This window comes from Cervus canadensis, chromosome Y (genome assembly GCF_019320065.1).
Source record: "Cervus canadensis isolate Bull #8, Minnesota chromosome Y, ASM1932006v1, whole genome shotgun sequence".
NCBI classification, from domain to species: domain Eukaryota; kingdom Metazoa; phylum Chordata; class Mammalia; order Artiodactyla; family Cervidae; genus Cervus; species Cervus canadensis.
Window position 1 is genome coordinate 457,804 of NC_057420.1, and position 26,190 is coordinate 483,993.

The window sequence follows — 26,190 nt, forward strand, 5'->3', positions numbered from 1 at the left end:
CTGCAGATACAAACTCCCGTACATGTGCCTCACCCCACTGGGAATGACTAATTTCTGTGGCTTCTTGTCCGCCATTCTCAGTGCACAATATAAGTAATTTCTACATAAAACAAGTGAGTTATTTCAAATGACTTACAACTGTGTTAAGGTTTGATTGACATAGGCACCGTTTTAGTAACAAATGTAATTTTCTTTCTAGTTCATTGAAACTCTAAGTGCAGTTCCATTCAGAGATGTAGAGATCCTAGGTCATTTTACCAGATCCACTGTGGTTTCCGCTTATGGCAGCAGCTGGGTGTTCCAAATTGCCCCACTAGGAAGTTGAAGCCATCTATTATGGTTTTGTATGTATTTTAGGAACAGAAAACCACACTTTATCCATTGGGTCTTTTGTAAAAATAAGAACACATTTCTGTATGGTAATTGGCTAGTTAACTTTACCTGTAAGACAAGAATTATAATAAAGAGATCAAAGATATCTTATTAAAATGGCAAGTTACATGACAGCAGTCCTTAGCTCGCAGGAGACGTCGTCTGCGATTGTCAAAGTTGACTTCAGGATCACCTGAAAGAAGTTTGAGAGGCTTGAAGATTTCACATGCCACTTGATAATCTGAAAATCCTGGAGTTCAGCATTGGCAGGCAAAAATCAAGAGCCTTGTGGTCACTTGCAGATCCCAAAGATTGTGGGCAAGCAAGCCTTGGCTATTAAGAGGAGGTGGAAGCCTCAACAGCAATAAAATATTGGTGGCCAGAAAGAAAAGCCAGCTTCTACTAAAGGGGAATTGAACCCAGGCTGTGATGGTGAAAGCCCCAGGTCCTAGCCACTAGACTACCAGAGATCTTGGTCAAGAGGCTGAAGGCAGCACTTTGTGGGAAAAGATCTTACAAATGATTCAGACACATATTAGAAAACTTTCAGGGACGTCTGAAGAGTGCTTTGAAGTGGTGTGTGCAGTGGTACTGAGGTGACCACCACCTGGGTCAAAGGATGGAAGGGAACTTCAGTGGTAGAAAAGTTGGGAGAAAGATTGTGATCAGTCAAGCCAAGCAAGAAAAGGATAATTTTTCCTACAACAATTTTATCACTGACATTCTGACCACAGACGTTTCTCTCTCATTTCCTCCTTCCTTCCCTCCCTTCCTTCCTCCCTTACATTCCTAAAATCTGTATGTCTCTCTTGCTTCTGTAGTTTCCCCATGTTTGACTGAGGAAAACATGTCCTTTTTTCCCTACTCTCCCCCTACAAGGATGATATTCCTGGTCTCCAAATTTCAGTCAGTTAGCTTCAGTCGCTCAGTCATGTTCAACCCTTTGCGACCCCATGGACCGCAGCACGCCAGGCTTCCCTGTCCATCACCAACTCCTGGAGCCTACTCAAATTCATGTCCATCGAGTCAGAGATGCCATCCAACCATCTCATCCTCTGTCATCCCCTTCTCCTCCTGCCTTCAATCTTTCCTAGCATCAGGGTCTTTCCCAATGAGTCAGTTCCTCATGTCAGGGGGCCAAAGTACTGGAGTTTCAACTTCAGCATCAGTCCTTCCAATGAATATTCAGGACTGATTTTCTTTAGGATTGACTGGTTGGATCTCTTTGCAGTCCAACGGACTCTCAAGAGTCTACACCACAATTCAAAAGCATCAATTCTTCGGCGCTCAACTTTCTTTATACTCCAACTCTCACATCCATAAAGGGAAGATGAGTGGGTGAAGAAGAGGAAAAAGAAACGATTGCCTGCCTGGAAACAGACCCCCACCACGACGGTGAGAGCGCCGAATCCTAACCACTAGACCACCAGGGAGCGTCGGGGTTCGGCCCTCGCCTGCTCCTGCCGAACCCAGCGCCTCCGGGCCGCCCGCCCGCCCGCGCGCGCCACCGTGGTGCCCACACTCGGCCTTGGCAAGGCAAGTCCAGCCGCCCGCCGGCCCTGTCAGTCCGCCTGCCCTGGCGGGCCGTCTTGCTCTCAGCAGCCTCAAAACACTGCGCGCGCCACCGGCTTCTCGCACACACGCCAAAAGCCGCGCGCCAGCTGCCTGGCTCCCTGCTCCCAGCTCTCTGCCCCGAACGCCCCTGCCGGGAGGGCGGCGGAGCTCAGCAAAAGGTCGGCCCGCTGCGTTGGCCGGGAATCGAACCCGGGTCAACTGCTTGGAAGGCAGCTATGCTCACCACTATACCACCAACGCTGCTCAGCCCGGGCCGCCGCCAGACGCCGGCCCCGGGCTCGCCCCAGCACACTCTCGCCGCAGCCGCCGCCGCATCCCTGCCCCGACGCCCCGTCAGCGGGAGGCTCTGCGCCGCCGCCGGCGCCACCAGCAGCCCACCAGCAACGCCATCCGCGCCAGCTCTACGCAGCGGCCGGGGTCCACCGGCCCCACCGCCCCGGGGCGGCGCTCCCGCGGCCTTGCGGCCCCCCGGCCGTTCGCTCCCCGCCGCGGCCCGCGAACGCCTCCGCCCTCACCCCCGGGGGGCAACGCGGGGCACGCGGCTTCCAGCAGCCAGCTGGCCAAAGCCCTTCTCCACCGTGCGCTGGGCGAGGCCACTTCCCACGACGACAGGGGGACACGGGAGCCAGCCGCCTGCAGGCGTCACGGCGCTCTGCCGCGCCGCGCCGGTCGCGAGCCTAGGAGCCCACTGAGGCAGCCCCTGTGGGCGGGCGGGCCGCAAGATCCGGCTATGGTCGGGCAAGGCCGTGGGGTGGCCAAGGAGGCCGTGGCTCCGCCGTGGCGACCGAGCGCCCGGCGACGACAGAGGGCTCAGGCTGGAGGGCTGCACCGGTAGAGGCGGTCGGCGGTGGCCAGGCGCCTGGTCCAAAGGCGGACGGAGGAGACGAAGGGCCCTTGGGGGCCAGGCGGCAGGACAGAGAGCCACCGCGGCCACCAAAAAGGCTGTGTTGCCTCCCCGTCGGGGAATCGAACCCCGGTCTCCCGCGTGACAGGCGGGGATACTCACCACTATACTAACGAGGACGGCGGCGACCGCCCTGCCGCCCGGCCCCTCTCGGGCTCTCGGGCTGCCTGCCCACGCCTCCCCCGTGCCCACCACGGGCCCCGACCCGACCGCCCACCAAACCAACCGCCTCGGTCACAGAGGCGGCCCGCGACCCCGACACGGACCCGGACCCCCCGGGGCACTGGACACTCCTCGTGCGCGCCGCCTCTTGCCTCTAACGCGGCCATTCCGCCGGGAGAAGGGGGTCCGAGAAGGCAAGCGAGGCTGCGAGGACACGGTGGGCGCGCGCCGGCCCGCGTCTGGCGAGCAGGGGCGCGGGGGAGGAGGGGACGGCCCGCCAAGGGCCGGGCTGGGTCCGGGGCGCGACCGGCGGCGCAGCCAGGCGCCTCGGCCGGCCCCGTCGCTCACCCACGCCAGACGGCCGCCTGCCTGCCTGGCGCGGCGCACCGCGCGGCCCGCCACGGGCGCCGGGGCTCGCGCCGCGTCGGGTCTCAGCCAGGCGAGCGGCCACGCGCCCGCCCAGGCCCGCCGTCAGGATGGCCGAGCGGTCTAAGGCGCTGCGTTCAGGTCGCAGTCTCCCCTGGAGGCGTGGGTTCGAATCCCACTCCTGACAAGCCAGCCTTTTGGCCCGCCGGACAAACGCACCCGTCCTCCCCGCGCCACAGCCTTTCTCCACACACGCCCGCCCCCCGCCACCAGGAACCTTCAGTCCTTCTCAGCGCAGCTTTCCTCCCCAGGTGTCTGCGGCTGCAGCTGCTGCTGCTTTTCCGGCCTCCCCGCCTGCGCCTCGCGCACCCTCGCCCACCCTCCCACTCGCAAGGCCCCACCCCGCCCCACCCCCGTCGCGCCGACGCACGCGGCCCCGCGCCGGGTGGCGAGCCCTCCTCGCTTCGCGGGCGCCGCGACTTCTGCCTGCTGAACGGCCAACTCGCTCTCGCAGCCTTGCTTCCACGTCCGCCCCCGGCCGCTCCCCCTCCGCCCGGCACCCTGTCGTCCGCGCCCGCGCCGCCGGCCCGCCTGCGCCACCCAGCCACACCCAGGCGGCCGAGCCCCCCCGCCTTGCCCGCCAGGGGGCTGCTGCGTGCCCTCCACGCTTCTCCGCCTTGCGGCCTCGGCCGGGCCACACCTGCCTGCCTCCCGCCCGGGACGCGCGCCACGCACCCTTGCTGCGGGCCGGCGAACACCGGCCTTCCGTGCACGAACCCGTCCCGGGAAGGGCGCTCGGCTGGGGTGGGAGCGGAAGCCCTGCGTGCCCGTCCAGCCCAGCCACAGGCGCCCAGCCCGCGCCCCGGCCCTCGGCGCCACCGCGCCCGTTCCCGGGGGGAGGGGGGGGGGAAGCCGCCGCCCGGGCCGGAGCCAAGCGCGGCCTGGCGTGCTCCCTGCCTCAGCCGGCAGCCCCCGAGCCAGGAGCCGCTCTGCCCAAGGGCCCCTCCTCACCACCACCACCACCCCCCCTGCCAGAGCGGAGCGCCCGTGAGCGCCGTCGGCCAGAGCGCAGGAGCCAGGCTCACAACGCCTTTGGGTCCTGGGGCCTGAGCGCCGCTCGGGGCGGCGGCGGGGGCGCCCCGGGGAGTCGCGCTCCCGCGCTCGCGAGCATCCAGCACAGGCCGAGCCCGGGGTCCCGGCCCCCGCCCGCAATGGCACGCTCCATCCCGCCCCTGCCGGAAAGCCAGCCCGCCAGAGGGGTTTTGGGTCGGGACCCGGCAGGTCGCTGAGAGGGACGTCGGCGCGCGGCCGCGGCGACCACGCAGCGCCTGCCCACGCAGACGGCGTCGGCTCCTGGCCCCCTCGGGCGACACCGACAGCGTCGCGGCGGCCGTGGTCGGCGCAGAAGGCGCGGGACCGGCCGAGTGGGCCGGCGGCCCGCCGCCCCGGGGTCCCTCCGAGAGCGCCGCGCCCTGGGGTCCTGCACGTGCCCGGACCCTGGCTTTGAGGTCGGCCGCCCGTCGTCTCCTGCTCGGATGGAGCAGACAGATGCCCACTGGGCGAGCGGTGAGCAGTGACGGGCGGGTGTTGGCCAGCGCCTCTGGGGCGGCGTCGGGCGGCGGCGGCCACCGGTGCATGGGTGGTTCAGTGGTAGAATTCTCGCCTGCCACGCGGGAGGCCCGGGTTCGATTCCCGGCCCATGCAACCCCAGCGTCCCCTTTTGGTCCCGCACTGCAGTGCCAGAGCCGAGCTAGGTCTGCCCGCTCCAAGGCGCTCAAGGGAGCGCTCCTGCAACCGCTGGCTGCTACCTGCCGCCCGCTGCCTCTCCCACGCAGCTGCCCACGACCCCCCCCGCCCCCACACACGGCCCTGCTGCCAAGCCGCTGTGGCCCCAAGCCCTGCGGGCTCAGCCGCCCGTGTGCCCAGACACCTCCCTTGTGGTTGCTGGCTTCCTCACCCGGACCCAGCCGGTGGCTCACGGATTGCGCTGGAAGGCACACCCCACCTCTGGCAGCCGCCGGCCCCACCTCTTCACCCTTCCCAACGTCTGTCTCCAAGCTCCCTGGCTCACTCTCGCCACACTCCGAGAATCAATCACCCTCCGTTTGCACAGCCAGGAGCAAGGAAGTTGCCACATCTGGCAAGGATACCTCCCTTTTCCCTGGAGGGTCCCTGGAGCATCAGCTTGCAGGAGGAGTTCCTCAGAAGTCCACACGCTCCCGGCCCTGGGCCCAGATCGGTTTCCAACAGCAACGCCCTCACCACCTCACACACCACCCCCTCCCCTGAAACCCTCTTGCCCGCCTCACCTCAGCATCAGCCCTGCTCCGCCAGTAACACCACCTCAGCCTGCACCCTCACCATCCCCCTGCTCCCCCAAACGCACCCATCCCACCCACCCCCACCCCTGCTCCCCACCTCCCCCATCTCCACTGCCCCCCTCCCGCCCACGCGCGCGCGCCCGGTTCCTCCATGAGCCATCCCAAATCCTACTCTTGTCAAGGAACCCGCCTCTGCCTTTGTCCCACTGGCCCGTCTCCCCCCAACCCCAACCCCAACCCCAACCCTTGGGCTCTTCCTTTTTCTGCTTCTTCCAACGCCAGTAGACCTGATTTCCTTTGCCGGGTTAGTCTCAGGTGCACGGCACAGTGATTCAGTCCCCTGTTCTTTTCCAGGTGATTTTCCAGTGTAGGTTGAGGCGAGATACGAATACAGATCTCATGCTACGGAGGAAAGCTTTGTTGCTTATCTCCTGTAGGTATACTAGCTCCTCTCTCTTGATCCGCCTCCAACTTCGTCCGTCCGCTGCCTTTCCCCTTGGGTAGCCCTATGGACGTTTTCTATGTCTGAAGGTCGTTTTCCCTTTTGCACATAGATTCATTTGCATTCGTTGGCAGAGTCCACAGAGCTTTGTCCCTCTGCACCCGACTCACTTCACTCAGTGGACCCTTCTGTGGGTCCGTCCAGCGTCGCGGCCCGTGGCGATGGCCGCTCCTCCTTGACGGCTGCGTCATATTCCACGGTACACATATACCTCTTCTTCTCGTGCCGGCCACGTGCCGCCGGGCACTTGGGCGTTCCCCATGTCTCGGCTCTGGCACAGAGGGCTGCGATGACCCTGGGGGATGCCTGCATCTCCTCCCAGCAGGGGTGATGTCTTTTCCCGATGGGTACCCGGGATTGGGTTTGCTGGATCACAGCGTAAGCTCTTCTTTTTCCTATTGCTGGACTGATCCTCGACTGATTGACTTCCAGGGAGCAGTAGATGTTGTTCTGGAAGTGTAGCTGGTCTACACCCTGCTGTCCGTTTCCGCTGGACAGCGTCGTGATTCCGTCCTGTGTGTGTAGGATGATGTTTTCAGATCGCTTTCCATTACAGGGGGTGACAGGCGATTGCATCCTATTCCCTGTGGTATCCGGTGTGTCTTTGCTGGTCGTCTCCTTTCTACTCAGCACGAGTACGGTATATCCGTCGAGCCCGGCTCTTCATTCATCCCTCCGTCCCTGACTTTGCCCTTGGGAAGCCCGAAGCGGCTTTCCTGTGTCTCGGGGGCTGTCGCTGCTTGGCACAGGGATGAATTTGTACAACACTTTCGATTCCACCCATCTGTGACCTTGTCTGTTCGACTCCCCTCACCGAGGGGCATATTCTGCAGCTCCGGCCGCTGTTGCTGCCAGTGACACTATGTGACTCTTGTGGACGGCTCAGTGACATCCTGTTCTCTCCCTGTCTCTGACAGCGCATCTTCGTGGGTGAGCCGCTGGGGATGGGCACTAGGGGTTTCTCCCCGTCTTGGCTACGGCAAACGGTGCTGCCACGACCGTGGGGTTTGCATGTGCCTTTCTGAATGAAGAGTTGAGCCTTTCACGGATATGGACCCCGCTCGCCTGTCTCCCGCTTACTCAGTTACCTATGTATTCAGTGTCCTTTTGAAAGCTTACTCCAAAGTCATAGTAGCGGTTGTTGTGGAAGTAGAGTGGATTTCCAACATTGGGCTCCTTTCCGATGGACTGCAACGTGATTCTGTTTCCCAGGTACAGATTTCAGATTTCATGTATGTTTTCAGACTCTTTTCCACTTGAGGTTATTACAGGGTACTGACTCTTATTGCCTGTGTTGAACTGGACAACCTTGGTGCGTCTCCCATCATAGGCGGTCCTGCGTATCTGTTCGTTGCAGCTCCAGAGTCATCCCTCCACCGCTGCCCTTCCGCCTGCGTTACACCAAGGCGGTTTTCTGCGTGAGCCGGTCTCTCTTCGGCAGATAGGTTCGTTTTGTATTCTTTTACACGTTCCACATGCTTTTGTCCAACTCGGTCTGACATTCTTCACCAAGTCTAAGAGTCTCTAGGTCCATCATTGCTTGTGACAAATGGCAATCCTTTCCTTTTCTCTTTAGGACCGAGTGATCGTTCCTTGGGACATCTATGCCACATCTTCTTGGGCCCGCCGTTCGAGGACGGGCACTGGGGTTTCCTCCGTGTCGTGGCTATGGCAAATAGTGCTGCAGTGTGCACGGCGAGTATGGACCTTTAGACCTCTCCGAGGTTTGTTCTCTGCGGGTGTGCACCCAGGACGGGGTGTGCTCGGTCAGATGGGAGCTCTCTTTGGTCCTCATGAAACCCCAGGCATCCCCGCTGCCAACCACCACCCACCATCCCACCCTGAGCCCCCAGCAATGGCACACCCGAGACTGGACATCTGGTCCTGGTGAGTGGGGACTTGGGTCTCTGGGGCGGGACGGTGGGCCCACGCTGTTCCGACCGGGTCTGGCCCCCGTCTGGCACTCCGTTTCTGTGGCTCGCTTGCCAGCGTCCTAGCCAGCGCCCGGAGCCCCAGCCCACCGCCGAGCCTGAGCAACCTGCGGCACCGCGCGCCAGCCCGCCCACACGGCGTGCTCTCCCACCACCTCCCTCACGCCACAGCCCCCTCAGGGTCACCGCCTGCCCTCTGCCTCTCCCGCCAGACCCCAGGCTCGGCCCCATCTACCCGCCACCGTCCCCCTGCAGCCCCGGGCCATCCCTCACACGCCCTGCCCTGCCCTGGCGTTCACCAGTGCGGGCCTGCCTCCAGCTCCGCAGACCCACCCCTGCCACCCGCCCACCCCGACCGCAGACCTGTCCCGGCCTCACACGGGTGCCTGGCACGGCGTCGCCACCGCCTCCATGCTTCTGCAGAGGCCCTGCTCGAGTGGCCGGCCCATCTTTCGGCCAGGTCCCCGCGAGTCCCATGCCTCCCCCTTCCCGCCGGCCCTCCACGCAGACGCCACGCCCAAGCACCCCTGGGCCTGCCTCCCCGCACCCTGCTCGCTGCCGCCCCCTCTCCCTGCGATGGCTCTGCCCCGGTCCCTGATCCTCGTGGGGCACCCACCAGCCATGGCCCCAGGCAGCTTCGTCCCGCACTCTCACCCACGCACGCTGACGCCCACGGCCCCGGCAGGGGCGTCGAGGAAACCTCCTGCGGCGATGGCTAGCACGCGTCAGGCCACAGGTTCTCCTTTTGCCCAGGGGACTCAGCTTTGTCCCGTCGCCCCCGAGCGTGCCGCCCTCGCCGCAGGATGGTGCCCTTCGTCGGCCGTCCACTCCCCCACCCCACCCCCCAAAGGACACAGTCCTTCAACAGTCGTGAAACCCTTTGGGGTTACAGACGGGCTCAAGATTGGGCTAAGGGGAGATTGTGGGTGGCGATGACCCCCGGCCAGAGTTCCTGGGGACGACGATGACAGTCTGTGGAGAGGGATGGAGTTGATCCTGGACAGACAGATTGGAGAGAATGGCAAAGTAGGAGATGTCATATCTAGGGCAGGGGTGCGTGGAACAGGGCGCTGTGTGTGTGTGTGTGTGTGTGTGTGTGTGTGTGTGTGTCTGCCTGCGTGTCTGCGTGTGCACCCAGGTGCCCCCCTTTGGTTCGTTGTCGGGGAGGGACATCTGGGAAACCTTGCCTCACTCCGGTAGGATTGAGAGCTGTGGTCAGGCAAGGGAAACACCATGTTGGTCGGCGTGTCCACCCTGGCCGGCATCACTGCCTGGGGCGCATCTGCCACCTCCCGGCTGGTTGGCTGGGTTTTCCCGGCCGGCCCGCCCCGCCGGGATCTGTGTGCTCCCTCACTTCCCCCGCGCGGTGCTGTGACTCGCAGCACAGGCCCACATTCGTCTTCACCCCTTTGCCTCGGGGAGAGCGAAGAAGAACTCAAGAGCCTCTTGATGGAAGTGAAAGAGGAAAATGACAAAGTTGGCTTCAAACTCAACATTCAGAAAACTAAGCTCGTGGCATCCGGTCCCATCACTTCATGGCAAACAGATGGGGAAACAATGGACCGCCGCCGCCGGCGCCACCAGCAGCCCACCAGCAACCCCATCCGCGCCAGCTCTACGCAGCGGCCGGGGTCCACCGGCCCCACCGCCCCGGGGCGGCGCTCCCGCGGCCTTGCGGTCCCCCGGCCGTTCGCTCCGCGCCGCGGCCCGCGAACGCCTCCGCCCTCACCCCCGGGGGGCAACGCGGGGCACGCGGCTTCCAGCAGCCAGCTGGCCAAAGCCCTTCTCCACCGTGCGCTGGGCGAGGCCACTTCCCACGACGACAGGGGGACACGGGAGCCAGCCGCCTGCAGGCGTCACGGCGCTCTGCCGCGCCGCGGGGGCGTCGCGAGCCTAGGAGCCCACTGAGGCAGCCCCTGTGGGCGGGCGGGCCGCAAGATCCGGCTATGGTCGGGCAAGGCCGTGGGGTGGCCAAGGAGGCCGTCGCTCCGCCGTGGCGACCGAGCGCCCGGCGACGACAGAGGGCTCAGGCTGGAGGGCTGCACCGGTAGAGGCGGTCGGCGGTGGCCAGGCGCCTGGTCCAAAGGCGGACGGAGGAGACGAAGGGCCCTTGGGGGCCAGGCGGCAGGACAGAGAGCCACCGCGGCCACCAAAAAGGCTGTGTTGCCTCCCCGTCGGGGAATCGAACCCCGGTCTCCCGCGTGACAGGCGGGGATACTCACCACTATACTAACGAGGACGGCGGCGACCGCCCTGCCGCCCGGCCCCTCTCGGGCTCTCGGGCTGCCTGCCCACGCCTCCCCCGTGCCCACCACGGGCCCCGACCCGACCGCCCACCAAACCAACCGCCTCGGTCACAGAGGCGGCCCGCGACCCCGACACGGACCCGGACCCCCCGGGGCACTGGACACTCCTCGTGCGCGCCGCCTCTTGCCTCCAACGCGGCCATTCCGCCGGGAGAAGGGGGTCCGAGAAGGCAAGCGAGGCTGCGAGGACACGGTGGGCGCGCGCCGGCCCGCGTCTGGCGAGGAGGGGCGCGGGTGAGGAGGGGACGGCCCGCCAAGGGCCGGGCTGGGTCCGGGGCGCGACCGGCGGCGCAGCCAGGCGCCTCGGCCGGCCCCGTCGCTCACCCACGCCAGACGGCCGCCTGCCTGCCTGGCGCGGCGCACCGCGCGGCCCGCCACGGGCGCCGGGGCTCGCGCCGCGTCGGGTCTCAGCCAGGCGAGCGGCCACGCGCCCGCCCAGGCCCGCCGTCAGGATGGCCGAGCGGTCTAAGGCGCTGCGTTCAGGTCGCAGTCTCCCCTGGAGGCGTGGGTTCGAATCCCACTCCTGACAAGCCAGCCTTTTGGCCCGCCGGACAAACGCACCCGTCCTCCCCGCGCCACAGCCTTTCTCCACACACGCCCGCCCCCCGCCACCAGGAACCTTCAGTCCTTCTCAGCGCAGCTTTCCTCCCCAGGTGTCTGCGGCTGCAGCTGCTGCTTTTCCGGCCTCCCCGCCTGCGCCTCGCGCACCCTCGCCCACCCTCCCACTCGCAAGGCCCCACCCCGCCCCACCCCCGTCGGCGCCGACGCACGCGGCCCCGCGCCGGGTGGCGAGCCCTCCTCGCTTCGCGGGCGCCGCGACTTCTGCCTGCTGAACGGCCAACTCGCTCTCGCAGCCTTGCTTCCACGTCCGCCCCCGGCCGCTCCCCCTCCGCCCGGCACCCTGTCGTCCGCGCCCGCGCCGCCGGCCCGCCTGCGCCACCCAGCCACACCCAGGCGGCCGAGCCCCCCCGCCTTGCCCGCCAGGGGGCTGCTGCGTGCCCTCCACGCTTCTCCGCCTTGCGGCCTCGGCCGGGCCACACCTGCCTGCCTCCCGCCCGGGACGCGCGCCACGCACCCTTGCTGCGGGCCGGCGAACACCGGCCTTCCGTGCACGAACCCGTCCCGGGAAGGGCGCTCGGCTGGGGTGGGAGCGGAAGCCCTGCGTGCCCGTCCAGCCCAGCCACAGGCGCCCAGCCCGCGCCCCGGCCCTCGGCGCCACCGCGCCCGTTCCCGGGGGGAGGGGGGGGGAAGCCGCCGCCCGGGCCGGAGCCAAGCGCGGCCTGGCGTGCTCCCTGCCTCAGCCGGCAGTCCCCGAGCCAGGAGCCGCTCTGCCCAAGGGCCCCTCCTCACCACCACCACCACCCACCCTGTCAGAGCGGAGCGCCCGTGAGCGCCGTCGGCCAGAGCGCAGGAGCCAGGCTCACAACGCCTTTGGGTCCTGGGGCCTGAGCGCCGCTCGGGGCGGCGGCGGGGGCGCCCCGGGGAGTCGCGCTCCCGCGCTCGCGAGCACCCAGCACAGGCCGAGCCCGGGGTCCCGGCCCCCGCCCGCAATGGCACGCTCCATCCCGCCCCTGCCGGAAAGCCAGCCCGCCAGAGGGGTTTTGGGTCGGGACCCGGCAGGTCGCTGAGAGGGACGTCGGCGCGCGGCCGCGGCGACCACGCAGCGCCTGCCCACGCAGACGGCGTCGGCTCCTGGCCCCCTCGGGCGACACCGACAGCGTCGCGGCGGCCGTGGTCGGCGCAGAAGGCGCGGGACCGGCCGAGTGGGCCGGCGGCCCGCCGCCCCGGGGTCCCTCCGAGAGCGCCGCGCCCTGGGGTCCTGCACGTGCCCGGGCCCTGGCTTTGAGGTCGGCCGCCCGTCGTCTGCTGCTCGGATGGAGCAGACAGATGCCCACTGGGCGAGCGGTGAGCAGTGACGGGCGGGTGTTGGCCAGCGCCTCTGGGGCGGCGTCGGGCGGCGGCGGCCACCGGTGCATGGGTGGTTCAGTGGTAGAATTCTCGCCTGCCACGCGGGAGGCCCGGGTTCGATTCCCGGCCCATGCAACCCCAGCGTCCCCTTTTGGTCCCGCACTGCAGTGCCAGAGCCGAGCTAGGTCTGCCCGCTCCAAGGCGCTCAAGGGAGCGCTCCTGCAACCGCTGGCTGCTACCTGCCGCCCGCTGCCTCTCCCACGCAGCTGCCCACGACCCCTCCCGCCCCCACACACGGCCCTGCTGCCAAGCCGCTGTGGCCCCAAGCCCTGCGGGCTCAGCCGCCCGTGTGCCCAGACACCTCCCTTGTGGTTGCTGGCTTCCTCACCCGGACCCAGCCGGTGGCTCACGGATTGCGCTGGAAGGCACACCCCACCTCTGGCAGCCGCCGGCCCCACCTCTTCACCTTTCCCAACGTCTGTCTCCAAGCTCCCTGGCTCACTCTCGCCACACTCCGAGAATCAATCACCCTCCGTTTGCACAGCCAGGAGCAAGGAAGTTGCCACATCTGGCAAGGATACCTCCCTTTTCCCTGGAGGGTCCCTGGAGCATCAGCTTGCAGGAGGAGTTCCTCAGAAGTCCACCCGCTCCCGGCCCTGGGCCCAGATCGGTTTCCAACAGCAACGCCCTCACCACCTCACACACCACCCCCTCCCCTGAAACCCTCTTGCCCGCCTCACCTCAGCATCAGCCCTGCTCCGCCAGTAACACCACCTCAGCCTGCACCCTCACCATCCCCCTGCTCCCCCAAACGCACCCATCCCACCCCCCCCCACCCCTGCTCCCCACCTCCCCCATCTCCACTGCCCCCCTCCCGCCCACGCGCGCGCCCGGTTCCTCCATGAGCCATCCCAAATCCTACTCTTGTCAAGGAACCCGCCTCTGCCTTTGTCCCACTGGCCCGTCTCCCCCCAACCCCAACCCCAACCCCAACCCTTGGGCTCTTCCTTTTTCTGCTTCTTCCAACGCCAGTAGACCTGATTTCCTTTGCCGGGTTAGTCTCAGGTGCACGGCACAGTGATTCAGTCCCCTGTTCTTTTCCAGGTGATTTTCCAGTGTAGGTTGAGGCGAGATACGAATACAGATCTCATGCTACGGAGGAAAGCTTTGTTGCTTATCTCCTGTAGGTATACTAGTTCCTCTCTCTTGATCCGCCTCCAACTTCGTCCGTCCGCTGCCTTTCCCCTTGGGTAGCCCTATGGACGTTTTCTATGTCTGAAGGTCGTTTTCCCTTTTGCACATAGATTCATTTGCATTCGTTGGCAGAGTCCACAGAGCTTTGTCCCTCTGCACCCGACTCACTTCACTCAGTGGACCCTTCTGTGGGTCCGTCCAGCGTCGCGGCCCGTGGCGATGGCCGCTCCTCCTTGACGGCTGCGTCATATTCCACGGTACACATATACCTCTTCTTCTCGTGCCGGCCACGTGCCGCCGGGCACTTGGGCGTTCCCCATGTCTCGGCTCTGGCACAGAGGGCTGCGATGACCCTGGGGGATGCCTGCATCTCCTCCCAGCAGGGGTGATGTCTTTTCCCGATGGGTACCCGCGATTGGGTTTGCTGGATCACAGCGTAAGCTCTTCTTTTTCCTATTGCTGGACTGATCCTCGACTGATTGACTTCCAGGGAGCAGTAGATGTTGTTCTGGAAGTGTAGCTGGTCTACACCCTGCTGTCCGTTTCCGCTGGACAGCGTCGTGATTCCGTCCTGTGTGTGTAGGATGATGTTTTCAGATCGCTTTCCATTACAGGGGGTGACAGGCGATTGCATCCTATTCCCTGTGGTATCCGGTGTGTCTTTGCTGGTCGTCTCCTTTCTACTCAGCACGAGTACGGTATATCCGTCGAGCCCGGCTCTTCATTCATCCCTCCGTCCCTGACTTTGCCCTTGGGAAGCCCGAAGCGGCTTTCCTGTGTCTCGGGGGCTGTCGCTGCTTGGCACAGGGATGAATTTGTACAACACTTTCGATTCCACCCATCTGTGACCTTGTCTGTTCGACTCCCCTCACCGAGGGGCATATTCTGCAGCTCCGGCCGCTGTTGCTGCCAGTGACACTATGTGACTCTTGTGGACGGCTCAGTGACATCCTGTTCTCTCCCTGTCTCTGACAGCGCATCTTCGCGGGTGAGCCGCTGGGGATGGGCACTAGGGGTTTCTCCCCGTCTTGGCTACGGCAAACGGTGCTGCCACGACCGTGGGGTTTGCATGTGCCTTTCTGAATGAAGAGTTGAGCCTTTCACGGATATGGACCCCGCTCGCCTGTCTCCCGCTTACTCAGTTACCTATGGTATTCAGTGTCCTTTTGAAAGCTTACTCCAAAGTCATAGTAGCGGTTGTTGTGGAAGTAGAGTGGATTTCCAACATTGGGCTCCTTTCCGATGGACTGCAACGTGATTCTGTTTCCCAGGTACAGATTTCAGATTTCATGTATGTTTTCAGACTCTTTTCCACTTGAGGTTATTACAGGGTACTGACTCTTATTGCCTGTGTTGAACTGGACAACCTTGGTGCGTCTCCCATCATAGGCGGTCCTGCGTATCTGTTCGTTGCAGCTCCAGAGTCATCCCTCCACCGCTGCCCTTCCGCCTGCGTTACACCAAGGCGGTTTTCTGCGTGAGCCGGTCTCTCTTCGGCAGATAGGTTCGTTTTGTATTCTTTTACACGTTCCACATGCTTTTGTCCAACTCGGTCTGACATTCTTCACCAAGTCTAAGAGTCTCTAGGTCCATCATTGCTTGTGACAAATGGCAATCCTTTCCTTTTCTCTTTAGGACCGAGTGATCGTTCCTTGGGACATCTATGCCACATCTTCTTGGGCCCGCCGTTCGAGGACGGGCACTGGGGTTTCCTCCGTGTCGTGGCTATGGCAAATAGTGCTGCAGTGTGCACGGCGAGTATGGACCTTTAGACCTCTCCGAGGTTTGTTCTCTGCGGGTGTGCACCCAGGACGGGGTGTGCTTGGTCAGATGGGAGCTCTCTTTGGTCCTCATGAAACCCCAGGCATCCCCGCTGCCAACCACCACCCACCATCCCACCCTGAGCCCCCAGCAATGGCACACCCGAGACTGGACATCTGGTCCTGGTGAGTGGGGACTTGGGTCTCTGGGGCGGGACGGTGGGCCCACGCTGTTCCGACCGGGTCTGGCCCCCGTCTGGCACTCCGTTTCTGTGGCTCGCTTGCCAGCGTCCTAGCCAGCGCCCGGAGCCCCAGCCCACCGCCGAGCCTGAGCAACCTGCGGCACCGCGCGCCAGCCCGCCCACACGGCGTGCTCTCCCACCACCTCCCTCACGGATGGGGAGGGAGGTAGGAGGGGGGTTCAGGATGGGGAACGCATGTACATCCATGGTAGGTTCAAGTCAATGTATGGCAAACACCACTACAATATTGTGAAGTAATTATCCTCCAACTAATATTAGTAAATGAAAAAAAAAAGAAAGAGAAAGAGAAATACTGTGTTATTTTACTGATATGTAAAATCTAAACAAAACAAAACAAAACCAATGAACAAACAAAACAAAAACAAATGCATAGATACACAGAACAAATTACCAGAGGGGAAGGGAATTGGGGGTTTGGTGAAAAGGATAAAGGGGATCAATTGTACAGGGAGATGGTAATTACACTTGTGTTGGTTACTCTATACTGTATATAGATGTTGACCTATAATGCTGTACATCTGAAATTTATATAATAAAAATTATTTTCTGTGTAGGAAAAAATTCTAACTTTTGAAAAGAATAATTATAAAAGATTTGATGATGAAGGAAATATTTAATCACTGTACTTACTCAGAAATGAGGATTATGGTGTTGATAAAATAAGAATTGCTTTTTAAAATAAACTATTTTTAGAACAGTTTTAGGTTACAGCAAGACTGAATGGAAAGTTCAGTGAGTTCCCACATACCCTTTGCCCCACATGCACAAGGTCCCACACAATCCATATCCTACACTACATAGTACATTTGTTACAATTAACTAAAAACTGTCCCAAACAGAAATCACCAGACCCAGATGGAGTTAGAAATTTAAAACACAATGCCATTTAATGACCTGGATAACCATGATGGTGTGATCACTCACCTAGAACCAGGAATCCTGGAGTGTGAAGTTAAGTGGGCCTTAGGAAGCATCACTACGAACAAACCTAGGAAAGGTGATGGAATTCCAGTTGAGCTATTTCAAATCCTAAAAGATGATGCTGTGAAGGTGCTGCATTCAATATGCCAACAAATTTGGAAAACTCAGTAGTGACCACAGGACTGGAAAATGTCAATTTTCATTCCAATCCCAAAGAAAGGCAGTGCCAAAGAATGTTCAAACTACCAGACAATTGTGCTCATTTCACATGCTAGCAAGGTAATGCTCAAAATCCTTCAAGCTAGGCCTCAATAGTACATGAACCAAGAACTTCCTGGTGTACAAGCTGGATTTAGAAAAGGCAGAGGAAACAGAGATCAAATTGCCAACATCCGCTGGATCATAGATAAAGCAAGAAAATTCCAGTAAAACATCTATATATTCTTCACTATGGTGAAGCCTTTGACTGTGGATCACAACAAACTGTGGAAAATTCTTAAAGAGATGGGAGTACAAGACCACCTTACCTGCCGCCAGAGAAACCAGTTTGCAGGTCAAGAAGCAACAGTTAGAACTAGACATGGAACCACAGACTGGTTCCAAACTGGGAAAGGAGAACATCAAGGCTATATATTGTCACCCTTATATGCAGAGTACATTATGCAAAATGCCAGGCTAGAAGACTCACAAGCTAGATTCAAGATTGCCAGGAGAAATATCAACAACATCAGACATGCAGATGACACCACTCTAATGGCAGAAAGTGAGGAGGACCTAAAGAGCTTCTTGATGAAGGTGAAGGAGGAAAGTGAAAAAGTTGGCTTAAAACTCAACATTCAGAAAAGTATGATGATGGCATCTGATCTCATCATTTCGTGGCAGATAGATGAGGAAAGAATGGAAACATGACATACTTTATTTTCTTGGGCTCCAAAATCACTGTGGGCAGTGACTGCAGCCATGAAATTAAAAGATACTTGTCCCTTGGAAGAAAAGCTATGACAAACGTAGACAGAGTTTTAAAAAGCATAGACGTTACTTTTCTGACAAAGGGCCAGATAGTCAAAGCTATGGTTTTTCCAGTAGTTCATAACTGATGAAGGACTGTTATCTAAAATATACAAAGGACACTTAAAACTCAGCAGCAAGAGAATTCACAACCTGATTAAAAAATGGTTTAAAGATCTGAACAGACACCTCAGCAATAAAGATTTACAGATGGAAATAAGCATATGAAAAGATGCTCTACCTCATATGTCACCAGAGAAATATAAATTAAAACAATAATTAGATACCCTTGCATACCTTTAAAATTGATAAATTCTGAAACACCGATAACATCAACTGCTGGTGAGAATATGGAGCAACAGAAACTCTCATTCATTGCCAGTGGGAATGCAAGATGGTACAACCACTTTGGAAGACAGTTTGGAGGTTTGTTACAAAACTATACTCTTAATCACACAATCCAGCAATCATACTAATTGGTGTTTACTCAAAGTAGTTGAAAACTTCTGTCTACAAAAAACCTGCACATAGATGTTTACTTCTAATTGTCAAAACTTGAATGCAACCAAGGTATCCTTCAGTAGGTAAATGAATACTTAAACTATGGCTTATCCAGACAATGAGTTCATGGGAAGTCACTTCAGTCGTGTCTGACTCTTTGCAACCCTTTGAACTGTAGCTTCCCAGCTCATCTATCCATGGGATTCTCCAAGCAAGCATACTGGAGTGGGTTGCCATGCCCTCCTCCCAGGGATCTTCCTGACCCAGGGATCGAACCCTTGTCTATTGTGACCCCTGCATTGGCAGGTGGGTTCTTTACTACTAGTACCACCTGGGAAGCCGATCCAAAGAACATGAAAACACTAATTTGAGAATATGTATGGACTCATATGTTCATCACAGCATTATTTACAAGAGTCAAGACATGAAAACAATCTAAGTTTTCATCAATGGATGACTGGATAAAAAAAGATGTGGAGACAAACACATGGATGGACCTTGAGGATATTATGCTAAGTGAAATAAGTCAGAAAGAGAAAGAGAAATACTGTATGATTTTACTCATACATAAAAATTCTCTGTACTCTAAGTTTTGCTGTGAATCTGAAACTGCTCTGAAAACCAAATTATGTTTTAAAAAATTGTCAGACTCATGTCCCAACATTTCCTTAATTACATTAAACCACATGGTCTAAATACATCAAGTAAATGACAGAAAGTGGAAGAGTGAATTTTTTAAAATTACTTAATTGTATCATATGCTTGAAAAATATTTCAAATATAATGATTTAAGTATATTGAAAGCAAACAGGAATATCATTGAAGCTTTATTTGTAATAGTTAAAAAGTTGTAAACAATCAAATTGTCCTTTACTAAAGGAATGACTGAAGAAACTGCTTCTTGCATACCATGGATTAGTTGTTGTTCAGTCGCTCAGTCTTGTCTGACTCTTTGTGAACCCATGGACTGAAGCAAGCCAGGCTTCCCTGTACATCATCAACTCCCGGAGCTTGCTCAAGCTCATGTCCATTGAGTCAGTGATGCCATCCAACCATCTCGTCCTCTGTCATCCACATCTCCTCCTGCCTTCAACCTTTGCCAGCATCATTCCCATCAGGTGGCCAAAATACTGAAGCTTCAGTTTCAGTATCAGTCCTTTCAATGAATATTCAGGACTGATTTCCTTTAGGATTTAAGATGGTAGGCACTGAGAGAGGGCATCAGAGGGCAGACAGACTGAAACCACAATCACAGACAACAGGCCAATCTGATCACATGGACCACAGCTTTGTCTAATTCAATGAAACTAAGCCATGCCATTTGGGGCCACCCAAGATGGACGGGTCATGGTGGAGAGGTCTGACAGAATGTAGTCCACTGGAGAGGGGAATGGCAAACCACTTCAGTGTTCTTGCCTTGAGAACCCCATGAACAGTATGAAAAGGCAAAATGATAGGATACTGAAAGAGGAACTCACCAGGTCGGTAGGTGCCCAATATGCTACTGGAGATCAGTGGAGAGATAACCCCAGAAAGAATGAAGGGATGGAGCCAAAGCAAAAACAACACCCAGTTGTGGATGGGACTGGTGATAGAAGCAAGGTCTGATGCAATATTGCATAGGAACCTGGAATGTAAGGTCCACGAATCAAGGCAAATTGGAAGTGGCAAAACAGGAGATCACAAGAGTGAACGTCAACATTCTAGGATTCAGCGGATGAAGATGGACTGGAATGGGTGAATTTAACTCAGATGACCATTATATCTACTACTGTGGGCAGGAATCCCTTAGAAGAAATAGTCATATTCTATAGCCATCATAGTCAGAAAAAGAGTCCAAAATGCAGTACTTGGATGCAAACTCAAAAATGACAGAATGATCTCTGTTCATTTCCAAGGCAAAACATTCAATATCATGGTAATCCAAGTCCATGCCCCGACCAGTAATGCTGAAGAAGCTGAAATTGGAGAGTTCTATGAAGACCCCAAGACATTCTAGAACTAACACCCAAAAAAGAGGTCCTTTTCATTACAGGAGACTGGAATGCAAAAGTAGGAAGTCAAGAAACACCTGGAGTAACAGGCAAATGTAGCCTTGGAGTACAGAATGAACCAGGTCAAAAGGTAAAAGAGTTCTGCCAAGAGAACGCACTGGTCATAGCAAACACTCTCTTCCATCAACACAAGAGAAGACTCTACACATGGATATCACCAGATGGATGACACCAAAATAACACTGACTATATTCTTTGCAGCCAAAGATGGAGAAGCTCTATACAGTCAGCAAAAACAAGACCAGGAGCTGACTGTGGCTCAGATCATGAACTCCTTATTGCCAAATTCAGACTGAAAATGGAGAAAACCACTAGACCATTCAGGTATGACCTAAATCATATCCCTTATGACTATACAGTGGAAGTAAGAAATAGATTTAAGGGACTAGATCTGATAGACAGAGTGCCTGATGAACTTTGGATGGAGGTTTGTGGCATTGTATAGGAGACAGGAATCAAGACCATCCCCAAGAAAAAGAAATGCAAAAAAGCAAAATGGCTGTCTGAGGAGACCTTACAAATAGCTGTGAAAAGAAGGGAAGCAAAAAGCAAAGGCGAAAAGGAAAGATATACCCATTTGAATGCAGAGTTCCAAAGAATAGCAAGGAGAGATGAGAAAGCTTTCCTCAGCAATCACTGCAAAGAAATAGAGGAAAACAATAGAATGGAAAACACCAGTGATCTCTTCAAGAAAATTAGAGATACCAAGGGAACATTTCATGCAAACACGGGCTCAATAAAGGACAGAAATGGTAGGGACCTAACAGAAGCAGAAGATATTAAGAAGAGGTGGCAAGCATACACAGAAGAACTGCACAAAAAAGATCTTCACAACCCAGATAATCACGATGGTGTGATCACGCACCTAGAGCCAGACATCCTGGAATGTGAAGTCAAGTGGGCCTTAGGAAGCATCACTATGAACAAAGCTAGTGGAGGTGATGGAATTGCAGTTGAGCTATGTCAAATCCTGAACGATGATGCTGTGAAAGTGTTGCAGTCAATATGCCAGCAAATGGGGAAAAGTCAGCAGTGGCCACAGGACTGGAAAACGTCAGATTTCATTCCAATCCGAAAGAAAGGCAATGCCAAAGAATGCTCAAACTACTGCACAATTGGACTCATCTCACATGCTAGGAAAGTGATGCTTAAAATTCTCCAAGCCAGGCTTCAGCAATATGTGAACCGTGAACTTCCAGATGGTCAAGCTGGATTTAGAAAAGGCAGAGGAACCAGAGATCAAATGGCCAACTTCCGCTGGATCATCAAAAAAGGAAGAGAGTTCCATAAAAACATCTATTTCTGCTTTATTGACTATGCAAAAGCCTTTGACTGTGTGGACCACAATAAACAGGGAAAAGTCTTCAAGTGATGGGAATACCAGACCACCTGACCTACCTCTTGAGAAACCTGTATGCAGGTCAGGAAGCAACAGTTAGAGCTGGACATGGAAAAACAGAGTGATTCCAAATAGGAAAAGGAGTACATCAAGGCTGTATATTGTCACCCTGCTTATTTAACTTCTATGCAGAGTACATCATGAGAAACGCTGAGCTGGAGGAAGCACAAGCTGGAATGAAGATTGCCAGGAGAAATATCAATAACCTCAGATATGCAGACGACACCACCCTTATGGCAGAAAGCAAAGGAGAACTAAAGAGCCTCTTGATGAAAGTGAAAGTGGAGAGTGAAAAAGTTGGCTTAAAGCTCAACATTCAGAAAACTAAGATCATGGCATCTGGTCCCATCACTTCAGGGCAAATAGATGGGGGAAAATGGAAATAGTGGCTGACCTTATTTTGGGGGGCTCCAAAATCCCTGCAGATGGTGATTGCAGCCATGAAATTAAAAGACGCTTACCTCTTGGAAGGAAAGTTATGACCAACCTAGACAGCATATTAAAAAGCAGAGACATTACTTTGCCAACAAAGGTCCGTCTAGTCAAGGCTATGGTTTTTCCAGTGGTCATGTATGGATGTGAGAGTTGGACTGTGAAGAAAGCTGAGCACCGAAGAATTGATGCTTTTAAACTATGGTGTTGGAGAAGACTCTTGAGAGTCCCTTTGGACTGCAAGGAGATCCAACCAGTCCATCCTAAAGGAGATCAGTCCTGGGTGTTCGTTGGAAGGACTGATGCTGAAGCTGAAACTCCAATATTTTGGCCACCTGATGCGATGAGTTGACTCATTGGAAAAGACCCTGATGCTGGGAAAGTTTGAGGGCAGGAAGAGAAGGGGACGACAGAGGATAAGATGGTTGGATGGCCTCACCAACTCGATGGACCTGGGTTTGGGTCAGTCCAGGAGTTGGTGGTGGACAGGGAGGCCTGGCGTGTTGCGATTCATGGGGTCGCAAAGAGTCGGACATGACTGAACGACTGAACTAAACTGATTCTGACCGCTGTGAGATGATACCTCATTGTGGTTTTGATTTGTATTTCTCTAATAATGACTGATGTTGAGCATCTTTTCATGTGTTTAGTAGCCATCTGTAAGTCTTCTTTGGAGAAATGCCTGTTCAGTGCTTTTGCCCACATTTGATTGGGTTGTTGGTTTTTCTGATATTGAGCTGCCTGAGCTGAATTAATTCTTTGATGCTAAGCCTTCTTTATGGTCCAACTCTCACATCCGTACATGATTACTGGAAAAATCGTAGCTTTGACTAGACGGACTTTTGTTGGCAAAGTCAAGTCTCTCCTTTTTAATATGCTGTCTAGGTTTGTAATGGACTTCCCTGGTGGCTCAGATGGTAAAAAATCTGCCTGCAATGTGGTAGACTTGGGCTCTATCCCTGGGTTGGGAAGATCCCCTGGAGATGGAAATGACAACCCAATCCAGTATTCTCACCTGGAGAATCCCATGGGGAGAGGAGCCTGGTGGGTGACAGTCCATGGGGTCACCAAGAGGCGGACACAACCGAGTGACTAACACTTTCACTTTCACAGGTTTTTCATAGCTTTTCTTCCAAGGAACACATGTCTTTTAATTTCATGGCTGCAGTCACAGTCCTCAGTGATTTTGGAGCCCAAGGAAATAAAGTTTGTCACTGTTTGCATTGTTTCCCCATCTATTTGCCATGAGGTGATGGGACTGGATGCCATGATCTTCGTTTTTTGCATATTGGGTTTTAAGCCAACTTTTCCACTCTCCTCTTTTACCTTCATCAAGAGGCTCTTTAGTTCCTCTTTGCTTTTTTGCCTTAAGGGTGGCGTCATCTGCATATCTGAGATCATTGATATTTCTCTCAGAAATCTTGATTCCAGCTTGTGCATCATTCGGCCTGGCATTTTGCATAATGTACTCTGCATATGAGTTAAATAAGTAGGGTGACAATATACAGCCTTGACATACTCCTTTCCAAATTTTTGGAGGTTCCTTAAAAAACTAAAACTAGAGCTACCACATGATTGAGCAATCCCACTCCTGGGCAAATATGCAGAGAAAACCATAATTCAAAAAGTTGCGTGCACCTAATGTTCATAGCAGCACTATTTGCAATAGCCAGGACATCTAAGTAACCTAATTATTCATCAACAGATGAGTAGATAAAGAAGATGTGGTGCATATATACAATGGAATTTTACTCAGCCATAAAAAGAATGAAATAAATCCATTTGCATTGACATGAATGGACTTAGAAATTGTTATACTGAATGACGTTAGAGAAAGACAAATATCATATCATGTCACTTAGATGGAGGGATTCCCAGTGGTTCAGTTGGTAAATAACCCACCTGCCAATGCAGGAGACACAAGACATGTGAGTTTGATACCTGGGTCAGGAAGTCCCCTTGGAATAGGAAATGGCAACCCACTCTAATATGCTTGCCTAGAAAATTCCATGGACAGGGGAGCCTGGCAGCCTGTGACAGTCCATCGGGTCACAAAGAGTGGAATACAACTGAGTATGTGTGCACACACACACACACACATACAGACATCACCTAGATGTACAATCTAAAGAAATGGTACAAATGAACTTATTTGCAAAACAAGAATAAAGTCACAGATGTAGAAAACAAACTTATGGTTACAAGGAAGAAGGTAGGGCGAGGGATAAATTGAAAGATCGGGATTGACATATAATAACACTACTCTATATAAAATAGATAATTAATAAGAACCTACTGTATAGTACAGGGAACTCTACTCAATACTCTGTAGTGATCTATATGGGAGAAGAATCTAAAAAAGAGTGGGTATATGTATATATATGACTGACTCACTTTGCTATACAGCAGAAAATAACACAACATTGTAAATCAACTATTCTCCAATAAAAATTAATTTTAAAAAAGGAAAAGAAAGAAAAGGAAAAAGTACTGTAAATCAACTACACTTCAATAAAAAAACTGAAAGCACCCCACTACAAAAATTAAAAATTCTCTGCATAATGAAGGAAATCATTAAAGTGAAAAGTCAACCTACCAAGTGGGAGAAGGTTTTTGCAAAAGACATATCAGATAAAGGTTAATATCCAAAATATATAAAGAACTCATGTAACTCAACAGCAACAAAAGACAAGCTACCTGATTTAAAAATAGGCAGAGGATCTGAATAGACATTTTCCCAAAGATGACAAGCATGCACATGGTGACAGGCACATGAAAATATGTTCAACATCATTAATTATCAAGGAAATGCAAATCAAAACTACAATGAGACATCACCTCACACCTGTTAGAATGGCTATTATCAAAAAGATAAGGAATAACAAATGTTGGAGAGGAATTAAAGAAAAGGAAACATTTTCACACTGTTGGTGGGAATGTAAATTGGTGTAACCATTTTGGAAAACAGTACAGAAATTCCTTTAAAAGTTAAGAATAGAATTACCATATCACTCAGCTATTTCATTTCTGGATTTTTATCTAAAGAATGTGCTAAGTCACTTCAGCCATGTCTGACTCTTTGCGACCCTTTGGACTATAGCCTACCAGGCCCCTCTGTCCATGGGATACTCCAGGCAAGAATACTGGAGTGGATTGCCATACTCTCCTCCAGGGTCTCTTCCCAACTCAGGGATGGAACCTGTGTCTCTTATGTCTCCTGCATTGGCAGGTGGGTTCTTACCACTAGCACCACCTGGGAAGCCCATCCAAAGAACAAGAAAACAATAATTTGAAAATATATATGGAATCATATGTCCATCACAGCATTATTAACAAGAGTCAAGACATGAAAACAACCTAAGTTTTCGTCAATGGATGGCTGGATAAAAAAGATGTGGAGACAACATGGATGGGCCTTGAGGATATTATGCTAAGTGAAATAAGTCAGAAAGAGAAAGAGGCAGTAGGAGCTAAGATGGCAGAGGACTAGGATGGGGAGACCACTGTCTCCCCCCGAAATTCATTGAAAGAACATTTAAACGCTGAGCAAACTCCACAAAACAACTTCTGAACACTGGCAGAGGACATCAGGCACCCAGAAAAGCAGCCCATTGTCTTCGAAAGGAGGTAGGAAAAAATATAAAAGATAAAAAGAGAGACAAAAGAGTTAGGAATGGAGATCCATCCCGGGAAGGGAGTCTTAATAGAGGAAGTTTCCAAACACCAGGAAACCCTTTCACCGGCAGGTCTGGGGGAAGTTTTTGAATCTCGGAGAACAACCTAACTGGGCGGAAAAATAAATAAATAAAACCCACAGATCACATGCCTAAAGGCAACTCGTAGCAGAAAAGTACCCCAGATGCTCCCATCTGCCACCAGCAAGTTGGGGCTGAACGGAGAGGAGCGGGCAGCATTGCTTAGGGTAAGGACTGGGCCTGAATGCCCTGAGGGCAATCTGAGGGAGGTAATGCAGGCCGGTTCACAGAACAAAGGACTGAGCAATACCAGAGAAGAGCTAGCCAGCTGCGGACCGGCCCATCACCCGCTGGAGGCAGGGGGGAGGCGGGCGCCAGGCCGGAAAGGGGCAAACTCGGCCTCAGAGAGGGCATCCCCTACCAAACTGCAAACAGGCTTCCAGTTTCTAACCAAAGACTTCCTGAGATTCTGAATGGTTGACATCCGCCAGGAGGGTCGCAGCCAGAGGGTCGCTCCCTAGAACAGACACAAGGCGCACCCAAGGGCGCTCGCAGAAACTGAGGCTGGGACTGGGAGGGGAGAAGACAGGCTGCACCTGAAGAGAGTGCACTCGTC

The 26,190-nt window shown here is 55.1% G+C and overlaps 1 protein-coding gene and 7 non-coding genes across 8 annotated transcripts; 5 read left to right on the top strand and 3 right to left on the bottom strand.

The window, feature by feature from the left end:
* The first annotated feature begins 1,252 nt into the window (after nt 1-1,252).
* On the top strand, nt 1,253-5,668 carry LOC122436371 (collagen alpha-1(I) chain-like). The gene is made up of 4 exons (XM_043460196.1): nt 1,253-1,278; nt 1,795-2,778; nt 2,818-4,439; nt 4,491-5,668. Exons 1-4 carry the CDS (start codon nt 1,253-1,255, stop codon nt 5,666-5,668), a joined length of 3,810 nt encoding a protein of 1,269 aa, XP_043316131.1.
* TRNAG-UCC lies at nt 2,116-2,187 on the bottom strand. Its single transcript has one exon. It is a non-coding gene; the product is annotated as a tRNA-Gly (tRNA).
* Nucleotides 2,899-2,970, bottom strand: TRNAD-GUC. Its single transcript has one exon. It is a non-coding gene; the product is annotated as a tRNA-Asp (tRNA).
* TRNAL-CAG lies at nt 3,484-3,566 on the top strand. The gene has a single exon. It is a non-coding gene; the product is annotated as a tRNA-Leu (tRNA).
* TRNAG-GCC lies at nt 5,013-5,083 on the top strand. Its single transcript has one exon. It is a non-coding gene; the product is annotated as a tRNA-Gly (tRNA).
* A 4,632-nt stretch (nt 5,669-10,300) lies between the features above and the next one.
* On the bottom strand, nt 10,301-10,372 carry TRNAD-GUC. Its single transcript has one exon. It is a non-coding gene; the product is annotated as a tRNA-Asp (tRNA).
* A 513-nt stretch (nt 10,373-10,885) lies between these two features.
* Nucleotides 10,886-10,968, top strand: TRNAL-CAG. The gene has a single exon. It is a non-coding gene; the product is annotated as a tRNA-Leu (tRNA).
* A 1,443-nt stretch (nt 10,969-12,411) lies between these two features.
* TRNAG-GCC lies at nt 12,412-12,482 on the top strand. Its single transcript has one exon. It is a non-coding gene; the product is annotated as a tRNA-Gly (tRNA).
* The last annotated feature ends 13,708 nt before the right edge of the window (nt 12,483-26,190 follow it).

Coding starts and splice junctions, on each gene's coding strand:
- LOC122436371 (XM_043460196.1), top strand. CDS start 1,253: ATGATATTCCTGGTCTCCAAATTTCA. Junction 1,279..1,794: donor TTCCTGGTCTCCAAATTTCA/GTCAGTTAGCTT, acceptor CCTAACCACTAG/ACCACCAGGGAGCGTCGGGG. Junction 2,779..2,817: donor CAGGCTGGAGGGCTGCACCG/GTAGAGGCGGTC, acceptor CCTGGTCCAAAG/GCGGACGGAGGAGACGAAGG.